A 23772-nucleotide genomic window follows, 5' to 3' on the forward strand; every position below is an offset into this window, starting at 1 on the left:
GGACGACCCAGGGAGCGAGATGTCCGCTACTTAGCTGGTATACAGACCACTCCATCCCTCGAAGGAGGGCTGGGAGGTAAATCCTTTGTTTAATTTTCTCTTTTTTTCATGACCCCTGAACGGGTTGCGGTACCCACATTGTCAAAAAGAGAACAGTTTCCTCACTTCTTGGGTCACATAATTGGTGTTCACAACCACCATTGTCACATCGACCAAACACCGAGCACACACCGCCAGGGCCCAGCGTTTCCGTCTTCGCATGCTCGGCTGCACCATACCTACGGCCAGCCGGTTGTATCGAGTCTCGAGGCCGACCCAAGAGGTCCTTCTCCTCAGTTGCTATCATTCAGGCGGAGGACAGCGATTCCACTGAAACACTTTCAGAGGCTCCTGGGGCATATAGTTTCCTCAGCGGCAGTCATGCTGCTCGGGTTGATGCATATGAGACAGCTTCAGCACTGGCTTCAGACTTGAGTCCCAAGATGGGCATGGCGCTTCGGCACACATCCCGTAGCTATGATGCTGCTCTGCTGCCACTTATTCAACCCTTGGACAGACCTTGAGTTTCTAGGAGTTAACTTACAGCAAGTGTCCAGATGTGTCACGGGTCAACAGGCATGCAGCCACAGGTTCCTTGTCAGGACTGTGACTGGGTTGGCACATCAACTGGCTAGAGTTGCTGGCTGTACTACTCACCCTGCGGAGGTTATTGCCGTTGATCCAGGGCAAGCATGTATTGGTCCAGTGCGACAACACAGCGAGCATATATAAATCGGCAAGTCGGCGTACGCTCTCGTTGCAAGTCGCAACACACCCTCCATCTCCTACTTTGGAGTAAGCAGCTGCTTAGGTCGCTGAGGGTCACACATATCCCGGGCAGCCTCAATGCCAGGCAGGCAATGCTAAGCTAAGAGAGAGATTTGGAGTCGATTCGGCAAACCAAAGGTAAACCTGTTCGCTTTCCCTTCCCGGGAATCATCCCACTGCCTGCGCCGGTATTCCCTGATGGGAGCCCACCTTGGGAAAGGTGCGCTGGCACAAAGCCGGCCCCGAGGGCTGCACAAATATGCATTACCCCCAGTGAGCCTACTTGCACAGACCCTGTGCAAAGTCAGGGAGGACGAGGAACGAGTCACCCTCGGGACCACATATTGGCCCACCCAGAGTTGGTTCTCAGACCTCACGCTCCTCGCGACAGCACCTCCCTGGCAGATTCCCCTGAGGAAAGACCTTCTTTCTCAGGGATGGGGCACCATCTGGCATCCATGCCCATATCTCTGGAACCTCCACGTCTGGCCCTTGGACGGTACGTGGAAGATCTAATTGGGCTACCACCAGCAGCTGTGGACACGATCACTCCAGCCAGAGCTCTCTCTACCAGGCAGCTTTATACCCTGAAGTGGTGTTTGTTCGTGAATTGGTGTTCTTCCTGAGCTGAAGACCCCCAGAAATGCGCAGTTGGGTCAGTGCTTTCCTTCCTGCTGGAGGGGCGGTTGTCCCCTCCTCCTTGAAGGTATATTTAGCCACTTTAGTGGCCCACCATGACGCAGTGTACAGTAAGTCCCTAGGGAAACATGACCTGATCATCAGGCTGAATCCTGAGCTTCCCCTCATGAGATCTCTACAGAGTCCTCCTGGGCCGTTGGAGAGCCCCCTTTGAGCCACTAGAGTCAGACGAGCTGAAAGCCCTCTCCTTGAAGATGTCCATCCTGGGCTATGTGCCCAAGGTTCCCACGACCCCCTTCAGGAATCAGGTGATGAGCCTGCAAGCGCTGCCCTGGGAGGAGGCAGACCCAGCCCTGTCGTTGCTGTGTCCGGTGCATGCTTTGTGCAGCTATTTGGATCGCATGCAGAGCTTTTGACTCTCTGAGCAGCTCTTTGTCTGCTTTGGGGGACAACGGAAAGGGAACGCTGTCTCCAAACAGAGGCTTGCCCACTGGAACGTGGATGCCATTGCATTGGCCTACCAGACCCAGGCTGTGCCCGCCCCCTTGCGGGTTTGAGTACACTCTACAAGGAGTGTGGCGTCCTCGTGGGCACTGGCCAATGGCACCTCTTTTGCAGACATCTGCAGAGCAGCAGGCTGGGCAACACCCAATACCTTCGCGAGATCTCCGCGTTGAGCCGGTTTCATCCCATGTTCTTTCAGGTAAGAATAGGTAGAGTTCAGTAATACGGAACAGCTGGCAGGTTGTCTCACTTCCGAAGTTGTGGACCTGGATGTCATTCCTAGCCCTATGGTTTGCAAATTCAGCGGAGGAGTTCGCAGCCAGCCCCACTATGGGGTCTAATATGCCCTGTACTGGGATAGGTGCTCCACAGGTGCCGATTACTCCGGTAACCCCTGTGATAAATATTCCGCGTACGGTCTCCCTGTCAGCGAACACCCTTGGTTGCTGTATTTCTAGAGTTCCCCTCTCTTTCGTGGCGGGACCTACGCTGGGTATTTTCCCCCTGAAAGAATAGGAAAGGAAAATAACACCTTCCCCAATGTGTATGATAGCATTAGAATTCCCCATCTGAATCTAATACTCTGTGGAGAGAAAAACATTGAGAGAAAAAGGCCTTCTGCGGCCTGCTCCCATTCTAGTTATGTAATTTCCCCCCCTCAGGGATGTGGGGAACTACATGGCGTCTTTTGGGGCATTGGGGGAGGTTATGTGCAGACTGATGCTCCTGCTATTATGCACGCTGCAGCTTACTTGCACCTGCACCAGCTGTTGTGGCATTTTTCTATAGGGACTCCTAGTGTCACTACATCGACACAACGCTGAGTGAGTGACAGAAGGGGAATGTCATGGTTACTGTCGTAACCTCCGTTCCCCGATGGAGGGAATGAGACGCTGTGTCCCTCTTGCCACAACACTGTACTTGCCGCTTAAATGGCCGAACCTTGTCTCAGCTCCTCACCACAAAACCTGAATGGAGTGGGCATTCCAGCTCCTTTTATACCCGTATGTCTGGGTTTTAAAAAAGAGACGGTTATCAAACCATTGACATTTATAATTCACGGTGTTGCATTCATGTATTACTTGTTTTTTTTTTCTAAAATCCAAGTAAAGGAATGAAAGTTTCCATTGTAAATATTCGTTAAATTAAGAGAGAATCAGCTACATTTACACAGCATCATATAAACTTGATCAAGCAAATCTCTTGCGACATCCTCATGCTTCACTCAACCATCACTTAATTTTAAAAGTCATATGCGTGAACTGCACAGACGTTCAAACACACGGCCACCAAAGTACATACACTCAAACGGTTGTAAACATCAGTAATATAGATGGTAGATGTGTTTTAAAGTGGCCAATTTAATATATTTTGCCTTTACAAAGTACTTTATGCAACCAGTTTAAATATTCTGTCCATCATAACATTATTTTTCTAACAAACTCTATGTTTCATTACACTCATAGTTAAACATTCAGTCATTGAACCGGATAATTAATGCACAGCATAGAGGGTTCAAATATCAGAAATATCCACAGATAGACAGTCTCTAACGTTAATGAATTAATAGAATATAACAGGCATACTGTTTAGGTCACAAACTAAAAGCTGTTTATTTGTATTCAGCATAGAGTTGCAAAGCATAGAGATCTTTATTTACTACGGTAATTTAATCTTCATTACGGAGCGCATCTGACTTTTGAGCAGATAAATGGAAGTCGGGACACAGGCGGCTGCACTCGGGTCCTTGTGCCTGCCTTATACAATTTCTGTCAGTGCGGCTTATCTGTTTTTTTTTTTCTCTGAACAATGCAATTTTGACCAGGAGCAGCATTATCTCCGGAAAATACAGTATTTCATAAATAAATATTAAACTGCTTATAATTTTAGCAAGGCACCTGAATACCGTGGTATTTTTTGTGAAGGTTACCACACCATAAACATTTAATACCATTACACCCCTAATTATTGTTATTAAATATATGCTTGGTTATCACCACAACTCTTTTATTAAGTCTAGATTATTAGACCTTTGTGGTTCAGTTGAACTGTGATGTAGCACTGCAAAGGAAGCCTGTCTGAAACCAGTTTCCAGAGGTACCTTCGTACACAAACGCTGTCTGTTAAATAATTGACTGATAGGTCAGTGAGGCAACAAGGCACCTTTGGTTCCAGATGCAGCCAATATCTTCACTTTCACATTCTTTTTCTTTCATTTTTGGTGATTCACATTCTTCGTGCATATCACCATCTTCTGAGCAGGGAGGAGAATTTATAGTACAAATTACTTAATAATTTATCTGTTTCTCACCCACCCCACCCCATCATATCGCTTCTGAAGATATAGATTTAACCACTGGAGTTTAATGGATTACTTTTATGCTGCCTTTATGTTGTATGGAACAACAGAGCTGAAATATGCTTCTAAAAACCATTTATGTTCAGCAGAATAAAGAAAGTCATACACATCTGGGTGGCATGAGGGTCAGTAAATTCATTTTTGGGTGAACTATCACTTTAAATACATGGCTTACACACAGGCCTACCATAGATAAATAATAAAGTATATGCATATGTTCATGCTGCAAAGCCAGAGAAGGATGGGCCATCTTAAAGCAAACATTAACACAAAGTAAGGCTTACAACTGCATTCATGAATTGGCACTATGGAGTGTTTTTTTTTTTTTTCTTTGCCATTTTTTTACAAATGTAATATGCTAAACATAACATTATCTGCTAAACACTACTGATTGAATGTTGCACGAGCAGCCTCTGGGATGTGCATTCTCATCCCATGGAAATGAGGAAGTAGCCGCATTCACATAAATGATGGTGAGCACGATTCGGAGGTTGCATATTTGCTCTAAAATTACATGATGGTTAAGTTTAAGGTTTGGGTTAGGTAGATTTAATAAAATGTGCATTCCTTTTGAATCTATGCATTTACAACTAAAAATAGAACTCACTTTTGGCACAACTGGGGACATTTCACTTTCAATTTCACATTTCACTGGCCTGTAGCTGAATTCACAGTGAGAGAAGAGTCTGAAATTGTGTCATATTCTGGTTGAATTTGTTACACAGGAAATGGAAGGTCAAGTCATGCATTGCATGGTTAGCTGCACTGTCAGCCGCACTGTCTCCTGAGCCAGTTCTCAATGTCCCATCCCACTGTAGACTGTATCTCCCAGCAGTGTGTGCACAGATGTTTGCAGGACCTCTGTTTAAATGTGTGGTCTTCACACATACAGGAAATTCCATTTGTTGATTCCAGGAGTTCTCACAGCTTGTATATGTAGCCAATAACATCATTGTTTGGTTTGTAAGCAAACCAGCACAATTTAAACCATCTTTCACACAAAGCCATCATTTACCCTGGTTATTGGAGGGAAATTGCACCCAACCTTTATTATTTCTTAATTTTCTGCACTGTCCAGAGCTAAAACACAATATTGTCTTTCCTGACATGCACTCAAAAAATATTTTACCAGCTTATTATCACTCAGGAAAAATACGTTTTTACAGAGGAGGTCCACATCTTCAACACAGATTCAATGAGTAGCAGTAAATATACGTGAACAATGAACATCCTGCTCATTTGTGTTCATCAGTACCTTAAAATTTAAACTCCAAGGGTAGTTCGAGTTGAGTATAAATCAGTCAGTACTCATCCAAGGAAATGCTAGACAGGTTGCTATTTAGTCCACAGTATCAGTCATCCCTTAAAAGTCCTCCGGCTCTTTGTGGATTGCCCCAAGGTGGTCTGGCCCATCTCCCTCTCAGCTTGTCCATGGTTGCAGTTCTAAGGCCAAGAAACAACAACAACAAAAAATTACCCTTTACCAAGTTTTCTGAAATATGTGCAACATAAAGGTCAGTACTAAAATGATACTTATAAATTGATACTACCGTAATTTCCGGACTATTGAGCGCACCTGAATATAAGCCGCACCCACTACATTTTAAAAAAAATATTATTTTGAACATAAATAAGCCGCACCTGTCTATACCTACCGGTACATTGAAACAAATGACCTTTACACAGGCTTTAACGAAACACGGCTTGTAACAAAAATAAATAGGCTTTAACGAAACACGGTGTGGCAGCGGGGGCGTGGTCAAGCGCCCGTCCGGGAGAGAAAAGCGGTAAGGGCGCTTACATCAAGTGCTGAAAACTGTCACACTGGTGCCAGTGTGACAGTTTTCCCAAGAAGGACACGTGAAGCAGGGCACTTGACGTTCCAGGTAAGGCTTTTAATGGCCACAGCAATGTTTACAATCAATTTTATAAAGTTTCTCAATTCTTGGACTTCTATGCGAAAACACTAGACTGACGTGTGTGTGTCTCTCTGTCACTCACTCACTCACTCACTCTCTCTCTCTGCTGCCTTTTTATGCCGCTCTCCCCACGCTTACTGAAATTAGAGACAGGTGTTAGACATTAGCTCAGGTGTAAGCGCCCTTACCACGCCCCCGCTGCCACACACGGCTTGTAACAAAAAATAAAAAAATTTGCAGTAAACAGTAGCCTAGCAAGAAAGTCATTGGTCACTATCTTCCTCCTCTTGTGCACATGAAAGCGCTGAAGTCATCTCCTTCGGTGTCGGAGTTGAATAGCCTCAGCTTTAGTTGTCTTTTTGCACTGAGTCAATTCATCACGCTGCTGTTTCCAATGTCTCCCGTGCAGCAGCTCTATTTCCTTTTCCAACAGCCAGCTCAATCGCCTTCAACTTGAAAGCTGCATCATATGCATTTCTCCGTGTCTTGAGGGTGACAAAATGACTACCGTAATCAGAATGATGGGAAGTTTGAGCGCGCTCGAATTAATCTAATCAGTAAACAAAAAAGTTGTTTGACCTTAACCCGTTCGGCAATTTCATTGGTCTAATGAAAGCTTCACGCTGCCAAAAAACTGAGCACGTCACAGAATGTTTATTTTTTTTTTAAATAAAATTTGAAAGCGGGAAAAATCCATATATTAGCCGCATCGTTGTTTAAGCCGCGAGGTTCAAAGCGTGGGAAAAAAGTTGCGGCTTATAGTCCGGAAATTACGGTATCTGGTACTCTTTGGCCCACTTGATGTTTTCTCTCTGCAGTTTATGAGTCAGAATTACATTATAGCTCTTAGATTTTAGTTAAAGATTAGAATCAATACTAAAGAAATTAGCACACACTTTGGCAACATGCACCATTATGCATGCTATATTCTGTCCAGTAGCACCTCCTTTGTTTTTGAAACCTTTATTAGATTATCAGTTTGTCTGTCCAGCTGTACCAAGAATTTAGACTGTAGGGGCAAAGTCGTTATCCACTTGAATTTTGGAGGCATCTGAGAAGAAAAGAACAAGAAAAGGAAGCTTTAGAGTTAGAGATGCAACACTGTTCTGTCAGGTGTTCTTAAAACTGAAATCTTTGTATGTGTAATTTCTGTGCTACAAAATTACATTGAAAAAATAAACATTGTTTTCAAAAGGCTTGCCCAAATACTGTCCCGGTCTGCCATTAATTAATCATACAGTCCCGACCAAAACTCACGCCATTATTTACTCCACTTCATGTCTTTCCAATCCGATTTGACACTTTTTCAAACCCATTTGACACACCCATTCTACAAAATACTAAAAGGAGATGTTTTGAAGAATGTCACGATTACCGATTTACATAAAATAGCAGATGACATTGACTCACTTTATAACTTAAAAGTACAGCAATCAGTCAATTACATCAAACCTATTTGGAAGTAATGACGTTTGGTCATGAGATGCCCGAGAACCAATGAGGATTGGTGTTGACCTGTTGCAGTATTTGATTTGAGCTCTGTGTCCACGAGTTGATCAATTAATTTTGTGGATAACTCTAATTTTGTTTTGTTCATCACACAAAGTGATCGTATGCTGGAAGAAGACTTGTGATATGGCACAAGAGTCCTATGGACTACATTTGACACTTTTTGGTGCTCATTTAATTTAAGATTCCAAGCAAGTTGCTATTCCTCTTGCTTAGAAATCAGTGATAGCATCATTCTTTATAAATCCCCCTGTATACGAAATACATCCCTTTATGTTCCGCAAGAAACTCGATTTCACATGTCGTTGCATTGTGAAATGTGTCCATGCACAATTCATAACACAACACAAGTACACACTGCATTCTCAGCTTTGCCGCAAGAGGTGCTAGTGCTGATTTTCAACTTTTAATCAACAACTGTCATGGCGGACTCAGCCAGCAATTTGAGTTGACCTAGTTCATTCAAACAAACCTTTTTCTCTGTCTCTCCCCACTCCTCAACTATCGACTCATCTACCACGTCTGAGCTGCATCTGAAAACGTAAGCAGCTGGCTTGCTGCCTAATCAGTTAATGGCTTAACTGACAGCTGTTTTGAATGAATGGTACGCTTAAGGAAACTAGTCTCCGCAGTTTGAAAAGCACCTTATTTTCATCCTGTCTCCATATACACAGCCTCCGAAGGCAGCATTGTCCTGGTTTCTGGCACAGTACTGGTTTTGTGGTCACGCCTAGAAAATCTATTGCCCTCTTGTGGTCAGAGGTTTGTAACCGCAATGCCAGAGCATAATGTATGTACACCGGGTCCACGCATTGGCGAAGTGCTCGCGTCTGCGTACTTGCATGAAGTATATTTCGGCCTTTACTTTACTTACTGTGAACAGGGCAAGCCACCTGTTTTGAAATTCTGAAACCATTGGCGAGTCCTGGATCACCACTTATATAGGTAATATGCTTTTCCCACTTTTTCACTACATTTTCACGGTTCTTTTCACTTCAGTCAAGACAGCAGTCCTTTTCTTCTCCAGGCTTTCTGTTGTCTCTGTTCAAGGCAAGGGAGGACATTTACTTCTGCTTTACTGGGGACAAAGGATTATCAACAGATCTGTTAAGAAATACAAAGACAGCATGCCTTTTATTAAATAGTATTAATTATTAATACTATAAAGCACATTCTTACTGTAACTAGGAGATTGCCCCACCAAGAGTGAGAACCTCACATTATTGCGACCACAAGGAGTTTACCCCATGTGACTCTACCCTCCCTAGCAACCGGGCCAATTTGGTTGATTAGGAGACCTGGCTGGAGTCCCTCAGCACACCCTGGATTCAAACTCGCGACTCCAGGGGAGGTAGTCAGCGTCAATACTTGCTCAGCTTCCCAGACCACCATGAATGTGCTACTTTTAAGATAATTTCATTACTTTCTTGAAGATTGTGCTAAACTTCTCTTTATTGTGTTCCACGGAAGAATGGAAATCACAACAGGTTTGGAATGACATGAAAGAATTACAATTTTTGGTTGAACTATTTCTTGAACTGAATTGTTTTAGGTGAGAGTAAATGTATATGTAGGCTCTGACACTTAAAAAAATAAATAAAAACATTCCCCTTTTCTGTCATTAAACAAAAATGGAGACACAAGCCAGCTGTTCAGTCCTAGTCTTCTACTCACACTGATAGCAGCTTAAATAAACATTTAGCAGCTTCAACCCATCCCTGATTTCAGTTTGACCTGTTCTGTGAATGGTTTGTTTACACCATTCTCCCATCAGGAAACTCTTCACCACCGGAAGTCCATTGTGCAAGATATATGATCGCATAGATTCCCACTGAGATGACTGTATTTCGCTTGCTGACTTTCATCATGCAATAGTAAATGTGACTGTTCCAGCGCAATGCACTATTAGCACCACAGGAGAAATTAAACATATTTAAATTGATGCAAGAATTTCTTAGGGGAGATAGTACTTGGCAGTAGGCAAATGGGGTTGATTTGGGGTACAGGAACATTTGGTAGCAAGTTGACTTCCTGTTCAAACCCTGGCCTTGGTGTAGCTAGCACCATGCTCTACCAGTTGAGCTATAAAAACTATATAGAGACCAGAATATCATAGGGAATTGGAGGTTGGCTCTTTTGACTTGAGCCAGTACCTTTCACCTAGCAACCACCCAGAACACCCTAGCAACTAGGGCTGGAAGATATAGGGGGAAGTGACCCAATTATGCCCACCCAAATCTAAGTTTTACATGTTTTCTTAAATAAATGTTAACAGCCTTCCAATAAAATGAATCAATAAAAATCTAAGAGTATCGCTTTTCTAAACACTCATGTTATGTTTTGTGATAAACTGACAAAATTAATTTACTTTATTTTATTGCAAATGTGAAAAGTCCAGAGTGGGGCTTATAAGGAACATGTGTACCATTTAAGCCTAAATGTGTTCTTAATAAGCACACAATGCTTTTAAAAATGACAATGAATTCAGTTTAATATGAGGTTCAATAGGTTATTTGCTCAGTGGGCTTATAAGGAACAATAGAGGTCAGTGGAAAATAAACTTAAATCATTTTGAGTATTTTTTTCATGAATAAAAAACATTATATTTTACAACATAGAGCATGTTACTGTGGACACATAGCATCCACGCACAACTCACCACACTCCCCACTGAGAGCGAACAACATTATAGCAACCAAGAGGATGTTACCCCATGTGACTCTACCCTCCTCAGCAACTGGGCCAATTTGGTTGCTTAGGAGACCTGGCTAGAGTCACTCAGCACACCCTGGATTCAAACTCAGGACTCCAGGGGTGGTAGTCAGCATATTTACTTGCTGAGCTACCCATCCCCCATTATTCAGCTTTTAAGCTTTGAGGAAACATGTTTTCAAAGGCCCTGTTCCTTATAAGCCTGCTTGAAACCAAAGTTATATTTCTGGATTATAATTACAGACAGAGCAATAAGTTTGAGCATAAGAAGCTTCTTAAATATTAAAATTTAATGTGTTTATCAGCAGTTTTTAGTGATTTATTTTCTTTTACTGCATCTATGTAAGAATCACTCAGGCAGTGTCCTGCACTAGCTCCAGAAACTCATGAAATCCATCTGTTCAAATACAAAGTATTACAGATAAATACAAAGAAAATAAATAATATCAAGTACCATTTGATTTATTAATCTCTTAATTTCAAATTGTTTATCATTCCGCCTGGTTTGATCATCTGACTCCAGAAGAATTGCTTTTTTTTTTTTAGGTCATCTAAAACAGTGTAGTTTTGGAACAATTCCAAAATGGCCACCAAACAGTGCTAGCATGTTACCAAATTAAACATTTGATTGGCTACAAATAAAAAGTCAAACGATACCAACAAATGTGTGCATTTCCCCTGCAACAATTTTTTTTTCTCTTGCTTTCTGTCTTTTTTATTTTTCTAAATAAAATGTGGGCTTATATGATACGTGGGCTCAATTGGGTCACTTCCCCTATTGAATATGCACACTATTATTGCGATTATTTGTTGCCGATTTAAAATTAAGCAAAATGTTAAATATATCATCATGACTGTAGTGTGCTTATTATTTGGCCACAATATTTCCTAAAGAGCGTGTCATTAGACTAATTTCTTCAGGGCTGCACAATTATAAAATAACATCAAAATCTCAGTATTTTATTTGTGATTATTAAGCCACAAAGGCTGAGATTTTAATTATTGAATACATGGTCTGTGTGGTAACAGGCTGTTTATGCGAGAATGGGGATCATGATACACTTTTTAAGCGGTCATAGAGCAGTTTGCATATTGTGAAACAAAGTGCTGCAAGTTCACACATTCACAAAATTCCAAATATTTTTAACTGCTACAAGTTTTTGTACAAATATAAAAATGGAGCACATTTTCACAGAAAATGTTACATTGTTTCACCAAATTCGTAGCGAGCAACACTGCAAACTGTTAAATACACAATGCACTTATTTTTGCCAAAATAAAAGCTCTAGGTGAAGTAAATAAGTACTTTCAGATTTCCGCCAAAATAAAAGCTCTAGGTGAAGTAAATAAGTACTTTCAGATTTCTGCCAAAATAAAAGCTCTAGGTGAAGTAAATGAGTACTTTCAGATTTCCGCCAAAATAAAAGCTCTAGGTGAAGTAAATAAGTACTTTCAGATTTCTGCCAAAATAAAAGCTCTAGGTGAAGTAAATAAGTACTTTCAGATTTCTGCCAAAATAAAAGCTCTAGGTGAAGTAAAAATAAGTACTTTCAGATTTCTGCCAAAATAAAAGCTCTAGGTGAAGTAAAAAAGTACTTTCAGATTTCCGCCAAAATAAAAGCTCTAGGTGAAGTAAATAAGTACTTTCAGATTTCTGCCAAAATAAAAGCTCTAGGTGAAGTAAATAAGTACTTTCAGATTTCTGCCAAAATAAAAGCTCTAGGTGAAGTAAATAAGTACTTTCAGTTTTCTGCCAAAATAAAAGCTCTAGGTGAAGTAAATAAGTACTTTCAGATTTCTGCCAAAATAAAAGCTCTAGGTGAAGTAAATAAGTACTTTCAGATTTCTGCCAAAATAAAAGCTCTAGGTGAAGTAAATAAGTACTTTCAGATTTCCGCCAAAATAAAACTCTAGGTGAAGTAAATAAGTACTTTCAGATTTCTGCCAAAATAAAAGCTCTAGGTGAAGTAAATAAGTACTTTCAGATTTCCGCCAAAATAAAAACTCTAGGTGAAGTAAATAAGTACTTTCAGATTTCTGCCAAAATAAAAGCTCTAGGTGAAGTAAATAAGTACTTTCAGATTTCTGCCAAAATAAAGCTCTAGGTGAAGTAAATAAGTACTTTCAGATTTCTGCCAAAATAAAAGCTCTAGGTGAAGTAAATAAGTACTTTCAGATTTCTGCCAAAATAAAAGCTCTAGGTGAAGTAAATAAGTACTTTCAGATTTCTGCCAAAATAAAAGCTCTAGGTGAAGTAAATAAGTACTTTCAGATTTCTGCCAAAATAAAAGCTCTAGGTGAAGTAAATAAGTACTTTCAGATTTCTGCCAAAATAAAAGGTCTAGGTGAAGTAAATAAGTACTTTCAGATTTCCGCCAAACTAAAAACTGTAGTTGAAGTAAATAACTACTTTCAGATTTCTGCCAAAATAAAAGCTCTAATTGAAGTAAATATGACAAAAATATATTAATGTTGTACAAAACAAATTTAATCCTTAAATAAATATATATACCATATTTTTATTGGTGCATCTAATTAAAATTATAAGAAATTGTTATTCCTTGTGTTAATTGAGTGAAAAAACTGTGGAAAACATGCCTTGATTATTTTTAGATTTTTATTTCATGCATTAAACATTTTGAGTATACTTGGTTACAATGGCTGTTTGGTTGAAATTATGATTCCTCTGATTTAAACACTAGTAATGGCATTTCAGAACTAATATATAATTATCGAGACATATATAGAATATCATCAATAAGCTGAAAAATTTATTTTTTGTAGCCACATCGCACAACCCCACTAGTAATCATAGCAATGCTCTGATAACCATCCAGAACACCCTAACATTTTGGTGAGAGGTTCTTCAGAAAAATCTAATGTTTTCAATTGTACTTTGAAATGAATATACCATTTAGGTTCATTGCAGGCCTGAAAAGGACATTTTTGTAATTTCAGAAGCATAGTCAAGTACACTCATAATTACAAAAAGAGAAATGTTCAAACCATGAAATCTGGGTCATTGCACATGATTACATACCGGTCATGACATTTTATTTTGCGTATGCTTTAGCCAGTAAGTAAATGCCCCATTACAGAAAGAAAGGCTGACTCTTAAAACAGTACATAGTGTGCATCAATCTCTCCTCAGCTTTTCTGTTAGTCATAGCAGTTTGTTGTAAAGCAATGCAAAACTGTTCTGTAATGTCACCTGAATGATTCAAATACAATTTAGAGGCCTCAAGAATTATTTGTTCTTTGCAAACCTTGCAACCAGATAGACTGCACACAATCCGAGCTTTGTCCATAATTCACAGGGCATCCAAGAGCAAATCAGCATTCTGCTTGGCAGCTGAATTTGTCTTTTTCTTTTTTTGCTCACATTCTGTTGGTGGTTCATGCAAATTGATATAAACTCCCAATGTCCTGTGCATCGAACAGTCATCGGGAATTATATGTTTGAATTTCGTGAATGGTGACCAATACTTAAAAGCACAAAAATTAAACAGTAAGACTCCATGGTTTAATCCATTTCTTCTGTAGCAATACAATAGGTGTTAGATCAAAATAGGCCATAATATAACTCCTTTTCCACAATAAATCTTGACATCAGCAGTCTACTTGGTGATCTTGATTTCAAGCTTGATTACACTTCCTAGCACCATGTAGCACTCTGCACATACGTCAAGCACTACGAAGTTAATCAAGCTTAAAATCATGATCGTGCCGTGTTGTTTGTGTTCAGCAGACGAAGGTCCTACACATACGGGATGGCATGAGGGTGAGTAAATGACAAGAGAATTTTAATTTTTGGGTGAACTATCTCTTTAATAAAACTATTTTGTCTTCTTCCACATATAATGTCTGATTGCTTAGTAAAGTAGTTTATAAAGTAAGGGGCTTATTCAGATGCCTAACATTAAGTATGAACAATACTAAGCCCAATAGAGCACAACGGTGCTTCTTGAATCTGAAAAAATTTTGTTCTTATCTAGGGATTTCATAAAATCCCTCATAAAGGGATCTAAAAGCCATATACCAAACCAACCAGCTCTGATATGAATCACAACATTCAAAATTTTAATTTTAATTCATCTGATTTCAATTAACATAGGAAAATCAGACAAAAAGACTAAAGTACATGTGAAGAGGAGGAGGGCGTGGCAGGACCGTGAGATTGCACGTCCGGCGACGAGTCACCGAATCAGTGGAAGAGGGATACTGGAAGAGCCGGGGATGCCAGAGCGAGAGAGAGAGACGCACACGGCCGCTATGTGTGTGCTGGCATTTCTGTGTGTTTTATGTTATGTTTCAGTTTCTTTATACCATTAAAAGTTTACGTTGACTGCTCAGCCGGTTCCCCCTTCCTACTTTCCCTTAAGCAGAGACTTTGCCCGTTACATTGGTTTCGAAACCCAGGAAGGAGGAAGCGCACGCTGTCTGGAAGAACTTGCTGCTGCTGTCCACCAGGAGACGGAGGAGCCGCTGCCATCTGCCAGAGGGCGGAGGAGCCATTACCGTCCGCCAGGGGACGGAGGAGCTGCTGCCGTCTGTCAGGAAGTGGAGGAACCGCTGCAGTCCACCAGTGGGCGGATGACCCGCTGTCATCTACCAGGGGACGGAGCGGCTCAGGACCAGTGGACGGCGTGTCCGCAACCAGCAAGCCAGCTTTTCTCTCTCTCTCCACTCTCTGTCTCTCCAACTCGTTCTTTCCCTCTCCTCTCTCCCTCCCCTCGTCTCTCTCAGGGTCCAATGAGTCGGGGAAGACCTGGCGGCAGAAGGACAACCGGAAGGGCAACACCTCCCCTCCAGGAAGGGAGGGGAGTATGTCAAGCCAGAGGTTTCCCCAGCATGAATCGGGCGGTGGAGGAGTGTGATGTGACGAGGAGGAGGGCATGGCTGGGGCCGTGAGGTTGCAAGGCCTGCGCCGAGTCACTGAATCAGCGGGAGAGGGATAAAGGAAGAGCCGGTGATGCCAGAGGGATAGACATACACTCAGCTGCTGTGTGTGTGCATGTGTCTTTGTGTTTTATGTTCTGTTTCAGTTTTCTATACCATTAAAAGTTTATGTTGACTGCTCAGCTGGTTCCCGCCTCTTCCTTAAGCAGACACTTTACCCATTACAGTACAAGACTGTGTACTTACTGTACCGTCTTTAATGAGGGAATAAGCTGAAATCCTATGAAGCACTGCAAATAATGAAATTGAATTAAAAACATTGGGAAACATTTTTTATTTATTTTTATACTATTGAACTATTTTAAACTAAATACAATGATTCTACACTTATAATCAACAACTTTAAATCAATAAAGCATATTGCAAAACACTTTGATATACTGTATAAACATATATAAGTAGTGTTAAGAGTGTAGGGAGACTTGATTGCGTCATTCACAGTGTAATATGTGAGCAGGTGGTCGCTGCAGAGCTCTTTTGCCGCCCTTTGTTTGCCTTGTTTGTTGAATAATGGAAAGTTCTCTGCTGGATCGTGGGTAGTGTAGTTATTCACCATTTTTTTATTGAATTACTTTTTTTTTATTTATTGAAGTTGAAATAACATGGACTGATGGCTTCAACAGAAGCATATTTCGTTAATTAACAACATCAGAGCTCCCTCTGTCGGTCTTTCTTTGAAGGTTTATAAATGCTTGTTAATAATCAATTCTAGCTATGGAGGAACTTATTTTATTTTTTTGTGTTGTGCTCTATTCTGATGCTTGGCTTGCTTGCTCCTTTAGAGTCCTTATTCCTTTTAGTTTCCAACATCTAAGAGACAGTAACTCTGGTTTCACATATCCTCTGTGAGCGGCGCACGAGCAGCGTGTTTTCGTTTCAACGCCCATATTAACAGATTACACCCTTCACATTGCAAGTGTGAGTCGTGAGGTGAAGCATCCCAGACATACCAGTGAGTGGATAGTTTCAGCATTGAGCCTATTTTTGCCATGCAGCTTACGTTGAACTAAGCGGATCAGGGTGAAAAAATTACACTATTTTTGGGTAAAAAATCAGGAAATTATAGAAAAGACGCAACGGCAAATAAACAATATTTAAACCGAACCTACTATACACTACAATGTATAGGTCTGTATCTTGACCAACCTTTTTGGAAATGTCAGTCTTTCCCCATTCAAGTAGATGAGAGCTGTACATTTATGTCACTTGCTTATAAAGAAAATAGCTGTCCATCCTGCCCAAGAGTGTTCCAAAGATGTGTCAGTCCAGAGTGGACTGACTTGTCTTGAAAGAGTTTTGATATATTAACCAATTACGCCCAAGTACGCTGATAAAAATGTGCAAGCGACTGCTCGCCATTGCTGTAGAAACCTAGAATAGAGACTTTGCCGATGTGAAAGCCCAAATGCAATGCGTCACTCACACTTCGCTCACTAAGTGTGTGTGAATCTGGATTAAGGCTAATTTAATACTAAAGATAGTCAAAGTATTAATAATAGCAAATCTGCCGGACAGATGAAACCGAATGATCGGACAGAATAGCATTGCCCATGAGAGTTGCATCCTCTACTAAACAATTCACCATTTATTGCAACTCAGATCAGACTTTAACGCCTCATGTGATTTTCATTACGCTGATGCCTAAAAGTTTCATTCGACAAAGTGTTTGTCTGACTAAACATTCAAAGACAAAGTTTCCTTCAAGACAAATATAATGAAATGTGTCAACTAAAAGTGACAGAAATAAGTTAATAGACCACAAAATTCTTAAATAAGACAGTAATTTATAAAATGATGTTTACCACTGGATGAACTATTGAAACTCCAACATTAGTAATGTGCCAAAATAAGTAGTTTACACAAACTAGAACAGTACCTCGCTTAGAATACATTCTGTTACAGTACAATGTGAACTATACATTAATAGGGATTCACAAAGCATTGATGGTTAGCATACCTGAGTCATATCAAACATTAATAATATTTCATTTCATTTGCAAATACACATTAACTGAATGACAAGAAAACTTAAACATAAAACAAAGTAGTTATGTTTGCTTAAAGATCAGCATTGCCATCTAGTGGAAACACTGGGTACCTCTAAAAATTACCTTCATTTCACAAATTATAATATAGCTTATGTTGACACAAAACAAAAAGGATATACACTAAGTAAATCATACAATAAATAAGAAATTGCTACTCATTGACACAACAAAATGATGTTTTTGACCACTTGCAACAGCCTGCCATACATGTTTGCATGCAAATATATATTTTGGGTTATTAATCAGTAAACGAAGAGTTCAAACAGAGTAAAACAACTTTTATGTTAATAATAGTATATATTTTGTTGGTTCAGGACACAAAAATTTAACTATATGTTAAGTTAAATTTTTTGGAATAATAGTTCATTATTTCAATTAACCATTTTTAATAATTTTTTGGAACTCCACAGACCCCAGTCCCCAATTCACTTTCATAGTATGGAAAAGAGCAGCAAGGACATATTTTAAACAGGTCCTTTTGTGTTCCATGAAAGAAAAAAAGTTATACGGTTTTGAAATGACATGTGGGTGAGTAAATGATGCCCGAATTTTCCTTTGTGTGTGAACTATATCTTTAAAAAGCTATCTATGGCAGCAAATATTCACAATAATCTGTTGTGTATAAAAAAAAATAAAACAATACACTTTAGTTAGTACAAGCAGTTATATCACACACCTGAAGCGACTTCACAAAATTTATAAAAGCTCATTCTTCTTCTTCTTCTATTCATATTCACAAGCATTCATTTTGCATTCACAGATGTATGTTGTGCAAAGGTAAATGTCGAGTCTTCTTTTTCAACTGTTTTCACAGAGCCAACCTCACGTGCCTCTGCATAGCAGTTAGTTATTCGTTTCAAAAAACATGAAATCCTGTGGGGGGGGGTAAATAATTACAAAGACTTAAAGGGTTGCTCCAAACCTGTATCACATACTTTCTTCTGTGGAGTACAAAAGCAATGTTAGGCAGATGTTTAGTCTCAGTCACATTCACTTTCATTACTTTTTTCATGGACTAAAAGTGAATTGTGACTAAAGCTAACTTTCTGCTTAATTGCTTAACATGAAAAGAAAGATATATGGGCGTGAAACAGCAAGATGGTGCGTAAATGATGACCAAATCGTCCTTTTTGGGTAAACTATCCCTTTAAGAATGATGTTTTAAATAGTTGTATTCTTATACTCACAATAAGAAAGCAGGCTCCGATCATCACAGCCTTCATTCTCACATCAAGATCCATTGGGAACTGAATTCCAAAGTTGTCCGCATCAGTGAACGCCTCCCGGAGAAGTCCGGTCCACTGCTTGCTGATCTTCCCGATACGGACTTCATCCATTGTTAAAATCTTTCAACAGACATACACACAGATAAAAGATAAAACAGATAAATCATGTTTAAAAATGTCAAGTTTAAAATCATTGCTAGATCACTGAAATCTCCCAATGCTAAAATAATAACCCATATGCATGCACATGTACTTGGAATATTGCATAATCTGAATAACACTTCCCTCTAGAGGACATTCATAGACAAGGCCTAAACAGATAGCAGCGGCAATGTAACATACTGTAATATAGATATTTTTGAACATTTACAGTGGAGTCCAAAAGGCTAACAGCACTAGTGAAAATGCTCTTTTATTGCATTTTTTTATTTAATGAGATAGTTCACCCAAAAAGAAAATTCTCTCATGATTTACTCACCCTCCTGCCATTCGAGATGAGCATGACTTTCTTTCTTCTGCAGAACACAAATTAAGATTTTTAGAAGAATATCTCAGCTCTGTAGTTCTATATAATGCAAGTGAATGGTATTCAAAACTTTGAGACCCCCAAAAACTCATAAAGGCAGCATAAAAGCAATCCAAAATCCATGGGAAAGAGCTGTGTGAGCATTATGTTCAACATCTGCTTTTGTGTTCCATTTAATTAGAAAGTCATTCAGACTTGGAACAATATGAGGTGAGTAACTGATGATAGAATTCTTTATTTTTGGATGAACCATTCGTTTAATGTCCCATTACGTTTATAAAGTTTGATCACAGGGTGTTTGGGCAAAGATACCTCAAAATCCACATCTGGCAGGCAGCTCCAGCCACAGAAAGGGCCATGGAGCTTGAGAACTGGCTGTCTGTGTTCATTCTGAATGGTGAACTTGGGGAAGAAAGGGTGCCACTGCTGTAGAATATATCCCACTGTGTTCCCTGGAGGAGCCTGGACCTCCAACTGAAGCAGGAGGAGAGGATGAGAAGGAGAAATGTGGTTCAGAAACATCCTAATAAACATGAGGTCTTGTTTGAACATGAAACATCAAGAGAAAGCAATGCGGTTACTTTTGGTTTAAAGACCTCATGAAATCAAAATTTAGTTTTTTGGCTTTTAGTCCTGTAAGCTTTGAAGCCATTTACAGTATTTGCTAGTGAACTCATAAAAGTTAACGAAATTAACTTTAAGAACATATATGCATACTGCATCCAACGTACAGTCTTTCTGTTTCTGGAGAAGGACCAAGGCTATTTGAAAAGAGTAGCCACAACATCCAGATTCAATAAATACATCATCACAAGAAATAAAACTGCACTCGTCAAGTCATTTTATGGGGTCTTTAACCCTTTAAGCGTGGATTGACCTGCAAGAAAAATTTATTGTCAAAATATTAATAACTACAGACTTGTCCAACACAAAATAGGCATCATTTGAAAGCTTATAAGCTCTATTTTCCAAAGTATGCAGGCATTATGACCAAAACTTAACAAGTTCTTTGAAATTTGCCAACAAATCAGAAGTGTTTGGTTTTGATAATTTATCAGAAGTTTTGAACTGTGCATATTATTGTTGGAAAGCTCTAGAAGTAGAAAACATCTTGTTTTACTCACAGATGAATGTATAGCGAGTAATAGCCAAGCATATGTCTTTAACATTTGTTTCAAGTGAACAGGTTACTTATATGCCATGTTTTCACTTATATCATAAAATATCACATACCATTACTTAGATGAGGTGATTGTCTTTCAAACAGGCCCACACTTAAGGTAATCAGATGCATATATCATTAGATAATCCACACGGAGCACAATGTGCACACACCATCTGGCATCTTGCAATCTGGCTGAAAACACGTTAGCTTTCCTGGATTAGATGACGTCATCGGAAATTATGTTGAATCATAGAACGCAAAACCGATCGGATTGGGTTCAGATCGGTGCAAAAATCATCCATATTTGGTCAGAGAGATGGCACCAAGTACATGACAGACTCAATGATGACTCAAATGGCACAGAATGAAACTCATTCTGTAAAATGTCTAAAATCATGTCTGCATGCTCTACAAACCTTTAGTCATTTATGTGTTTGCATGTGTAATCAGTCCAATTATTAGGTTTTATTTGCTTGGAGAGGCTTTTGGACACTTGGATAAATTGTTTTTGTAATGCTATAACTTTTGATTGCTTTGTCGTATCAACACAAAATAACAGTAACAGGTGACATGATTGGGAACAAAAAAGCAGTTTTTTTCAAAGCCACCTTATTTACACCCAGAGAGATATAAAAAATCAGAAAAAAATAAGGGAAAAATAAATATTTTTGGCAAAAGTTCTTCATTAAAGTGTGGCTCTTTGATACACAATAGTGTAAGTAAATGTTCTCTTTTACAACAAAAAGGAAACAAGAAACAACTCCAAGCAGATCACCTCTTGCAGACAACATGGGAAGAAACAGGACATGCATTTGAGTGGACGGTTGACTGTGATGATTTCCTGTCCAAAGTTATCGAGGACGCGGATGGTGAAAGATCGCAGTGGGCCACAGCACTGGCGCGTCAGACAGTCGTTCTCCTCCACTGCGTAGTACACATTCTGACCGATCGTGTTACGGATCTCATATTTGTTGTTGCTCTCAAAGCCTGCCAGGGCTTTACAAAATCATAAAAAAAAGGTCAGGCACAGGACTGTTTAATTATTCATTAGTTATAGTTAATTATGAATTATTTTATTTTTTATTAAATGACCTAATTCATAATATTCAGACAAATATATGTCCATGTCTATGTAACATACCTTCTATGATCTCAACTTTCTGTTTTATGAGAAGTTGATCTATCTGCGAGAGTAGAAATATATAAATAAAATATAAACTATTTGTTTGGATGGAGGTATTCGAAGATATTGTTTACTGATAAACTGCATGAGGGTGTTTCTTCAACTTCAGCCATTTTTAGCATTGTGAACTTGAAATTAAAGTCTTGTTAAAAAAACAGTGTATGTACATGCATCACAGGAGATTTAAGTCATGAAAATTCCCACTAGATTGTCATTTTCAGCACATCTCATATTCTGCATTGTGTTTAATAGAATTCTGTGGTGGAAATGACGCTGATGGAAGTTATATTGTTTACGGTTTTGAAATAAAATGGCCAAATCCTTTATCTTGCCAAGGGTAAATTCATAGCTAACATTTTATGTATCCTAAATACACACAAAATAATATTTTCACACTTTAATTTTTTTGCATAATTTGGCAAAATTAATTTGGCAAAACAAACATTTTATTTAAAGGGGGTCTTTAGGGGCGTTGTACTGTAATCAATAATGTATGCATTTTTAATGGTATTTAAAATGGGTCAAAAATGACCCGAAGGACAAAAGAAGACTGCCGTTTCTTAAAACAATAGGAGGGTTAATAAAAATCAACCGCTGGAACATGAAATTGCCTGAAGTTGAAGAAACACCCATACAGTACATACAATTCACTTCTTTAACACGAAATTGATGCGGTCATCTCACCTGTGTCAGGTACTCTAATCCAGGCGGACAGCCTGGTATACCTTGATTGGGAACCATATACATATTCATATGTTGCATGCTCACCTTATCTGTGGAGGGAAAGAGAACAGTTATGTGTATGTGAGTCAATGAGATTTTATCATCAACTACAGGGGGGTTTTAACAAATAACATGGATATTGACTTTTTTAGGTGTAAGATTTTAAGCTGTATTTTAGATGCTGGAAGTGATCCTTGTTTCATTTAAGTTTTTTATTTTTACTTTTTTGCAGTTCACTTAAATAGTGGTGTAACAAATAAATAATACATGCATTCTCTTATCTAATATGAGCTTATTTAAACCTTCATGTATTATAATTATGACTGCTGTCACTGCTTGACAAGCCACGTCAAACCACCAGGTCCAAAAATATCAAACCAAGACTGGTCTTTCTGAATGAACTCAAGTTGTGTTTTTATGTGTGCCGAGTCTGTATAATAGAGATTAAAACTGCCCTCGCAGACCTACAGTTTAATAAAAGATCATTGATTAAATGCACAACCTGAATAAATGAATTATTCAACAAACATCAATGATCATATGGTTATTTATGTTTAATCACAGGTGAGTATTATTGACCAGATCTGAATTACTGTAGGCTATTACAGTACTTCATACACAGAGAATGATAGAAGTCTGAACTATGCTTACACATAAAACTGTAAAAACCTCAATATGCAGTTCATGTATTAATGTTATGAATAGATTGGAACTAAAAATCTGGATATAAATCGGTTCTCGTTTTAAGAGGATAAACTGAACAGAACCAGAAGAGAGACAACAGCTTATTTCTTCCAGCAAGTGGGCTTAAAGCTGATCGGTCCATAATAACAATCGATTTAACATCTAAACAGATAAAGACCAACACATGTGTAAAAACATAATGACGCTTAACAGGCGCGAGCTCACTAAATCTGTTTACAAGATAAAAACTCACCTGCGTCTTGTTATGATAAGGAGTATAACGGGTTGACTTCAGAGTCTTGGCACCATTCTAAACAACACATCTCATTGGCTGAAAAGCTACTCACATGGTCCAAGACTGCTTTTACGTCATCACGCTTTTGTCAAGATTTCCCGGAAGCGAATGAACAAATCTTGGCTAATTAATATTCAAAACGTTGCGTTGGCCCTGTAATCCTAAGTAGACGCTGGTAAAGGCGTGGCTAATGAATATTTATACAAATAAAATAACTTAAAATAAACAGTATCTTCTTATATAAAAAATAAATATAAATGTACAAAACGGACAACACTAAAATACTTAAATAATGACATAAAGATCAGATGGATCTGTAACAGGATAACAAAAATATGTCTAAAACTAGCTAAGTAATATGCTGTATCATAATATATTAAGATGTCAAGGCTATTTACGGATGTTTAATCAAACGTGATCTTTCCTAAAACAAGAACATAGCCTAAGTAGAATATCTTCTTGTATTAGGAAAGATCACGTTTGATTAAACATCCGTAAATAGCCTTGACATCTT

General features: G+C 39.0%; 1 protein-coding gene across 2 annotated transcripts; it reads right to left on the reverse strand.

Annotated features, from left to right (window-relative positions):
- Nucleotides 1-5343: 5343 nt before the first annotated feature.
- On the reverse strand, nt 5344-23284 carry LOC127634441 (phospholipid scramblase 1-like). Of its 2 annotated transcripts, XM_052114010.1 has the most exons (8): nt 23217-23284; nt 22241-22329; nt 21515-21557; nt 21149-21369; nt 19521-19682; nt 18644-18802; nt 7125-7279; nt 5344-5752 (listed from the first exon to the last, which is right to left on the reverse strand). In XM_052114010.1, exons 2-7 carry the CDS (start codon nt 22316-22318, stop codon nt 7151-7153), a joined length of 792 nt encoding a protein of 263 aa, XP_051969970.1. In that variant the 5' UTR covers nt 22319-22329; nt 23217-23284; the 3' UTR covers nt 5344-5752; nt 7125-7150. The 2 variants fall into 2 exon arrangements, with proteins under 2 accessions (XP_051969970.1, XP_051969971.1); XM_052114011.1 differs by lacking the exons at nt 5344-5752; nt 7125-7279 and adding an exon at nt 15676-18329.
- Nucleotides 23285-23772: the final 488 nt, after the last annotated feature.

This window comes from Xyrauchen texanus, chromosome 41 (genome assembly GCF_025860055.1).
Source record: "Xyrauchen texanus isolate HMW12.3.18 chromosome 41, RBS_HiC_50CHRs, whole genome shotgun sequence".
Lineage (NCBI taxonomy): Eukaryota > Metazoa > Chordata > Actinopteri > Cypriniformes > Catostomidae > Xyrauchen > Xyrauchen texanus.

Excerpts from the sequence above, each read along its gene's own strand:
- LOC127634441 (XM_052114010.1), bottom strand. The coding sequence starts at position 22,318 with ATGCAACATATGAATATGTATATGGTTCCCAATCAAGGTATACCAGGC. Across the intron at positions 21,558-22,240 it reads GATTAGAGTACCTGACACAG|ATAGATCAACTTCTCATAAA; the intron begins GTGAGATGACCG and ends CTACTCTCGCAG. Across the intron at positions 18,803-19,520 it reads TGCCAGATGTGGATTTTGAG|ATTTTAACAATGGATGAAGT; the intron begins GTATCTTTGCCC and ends GTCTGTTGAAAG.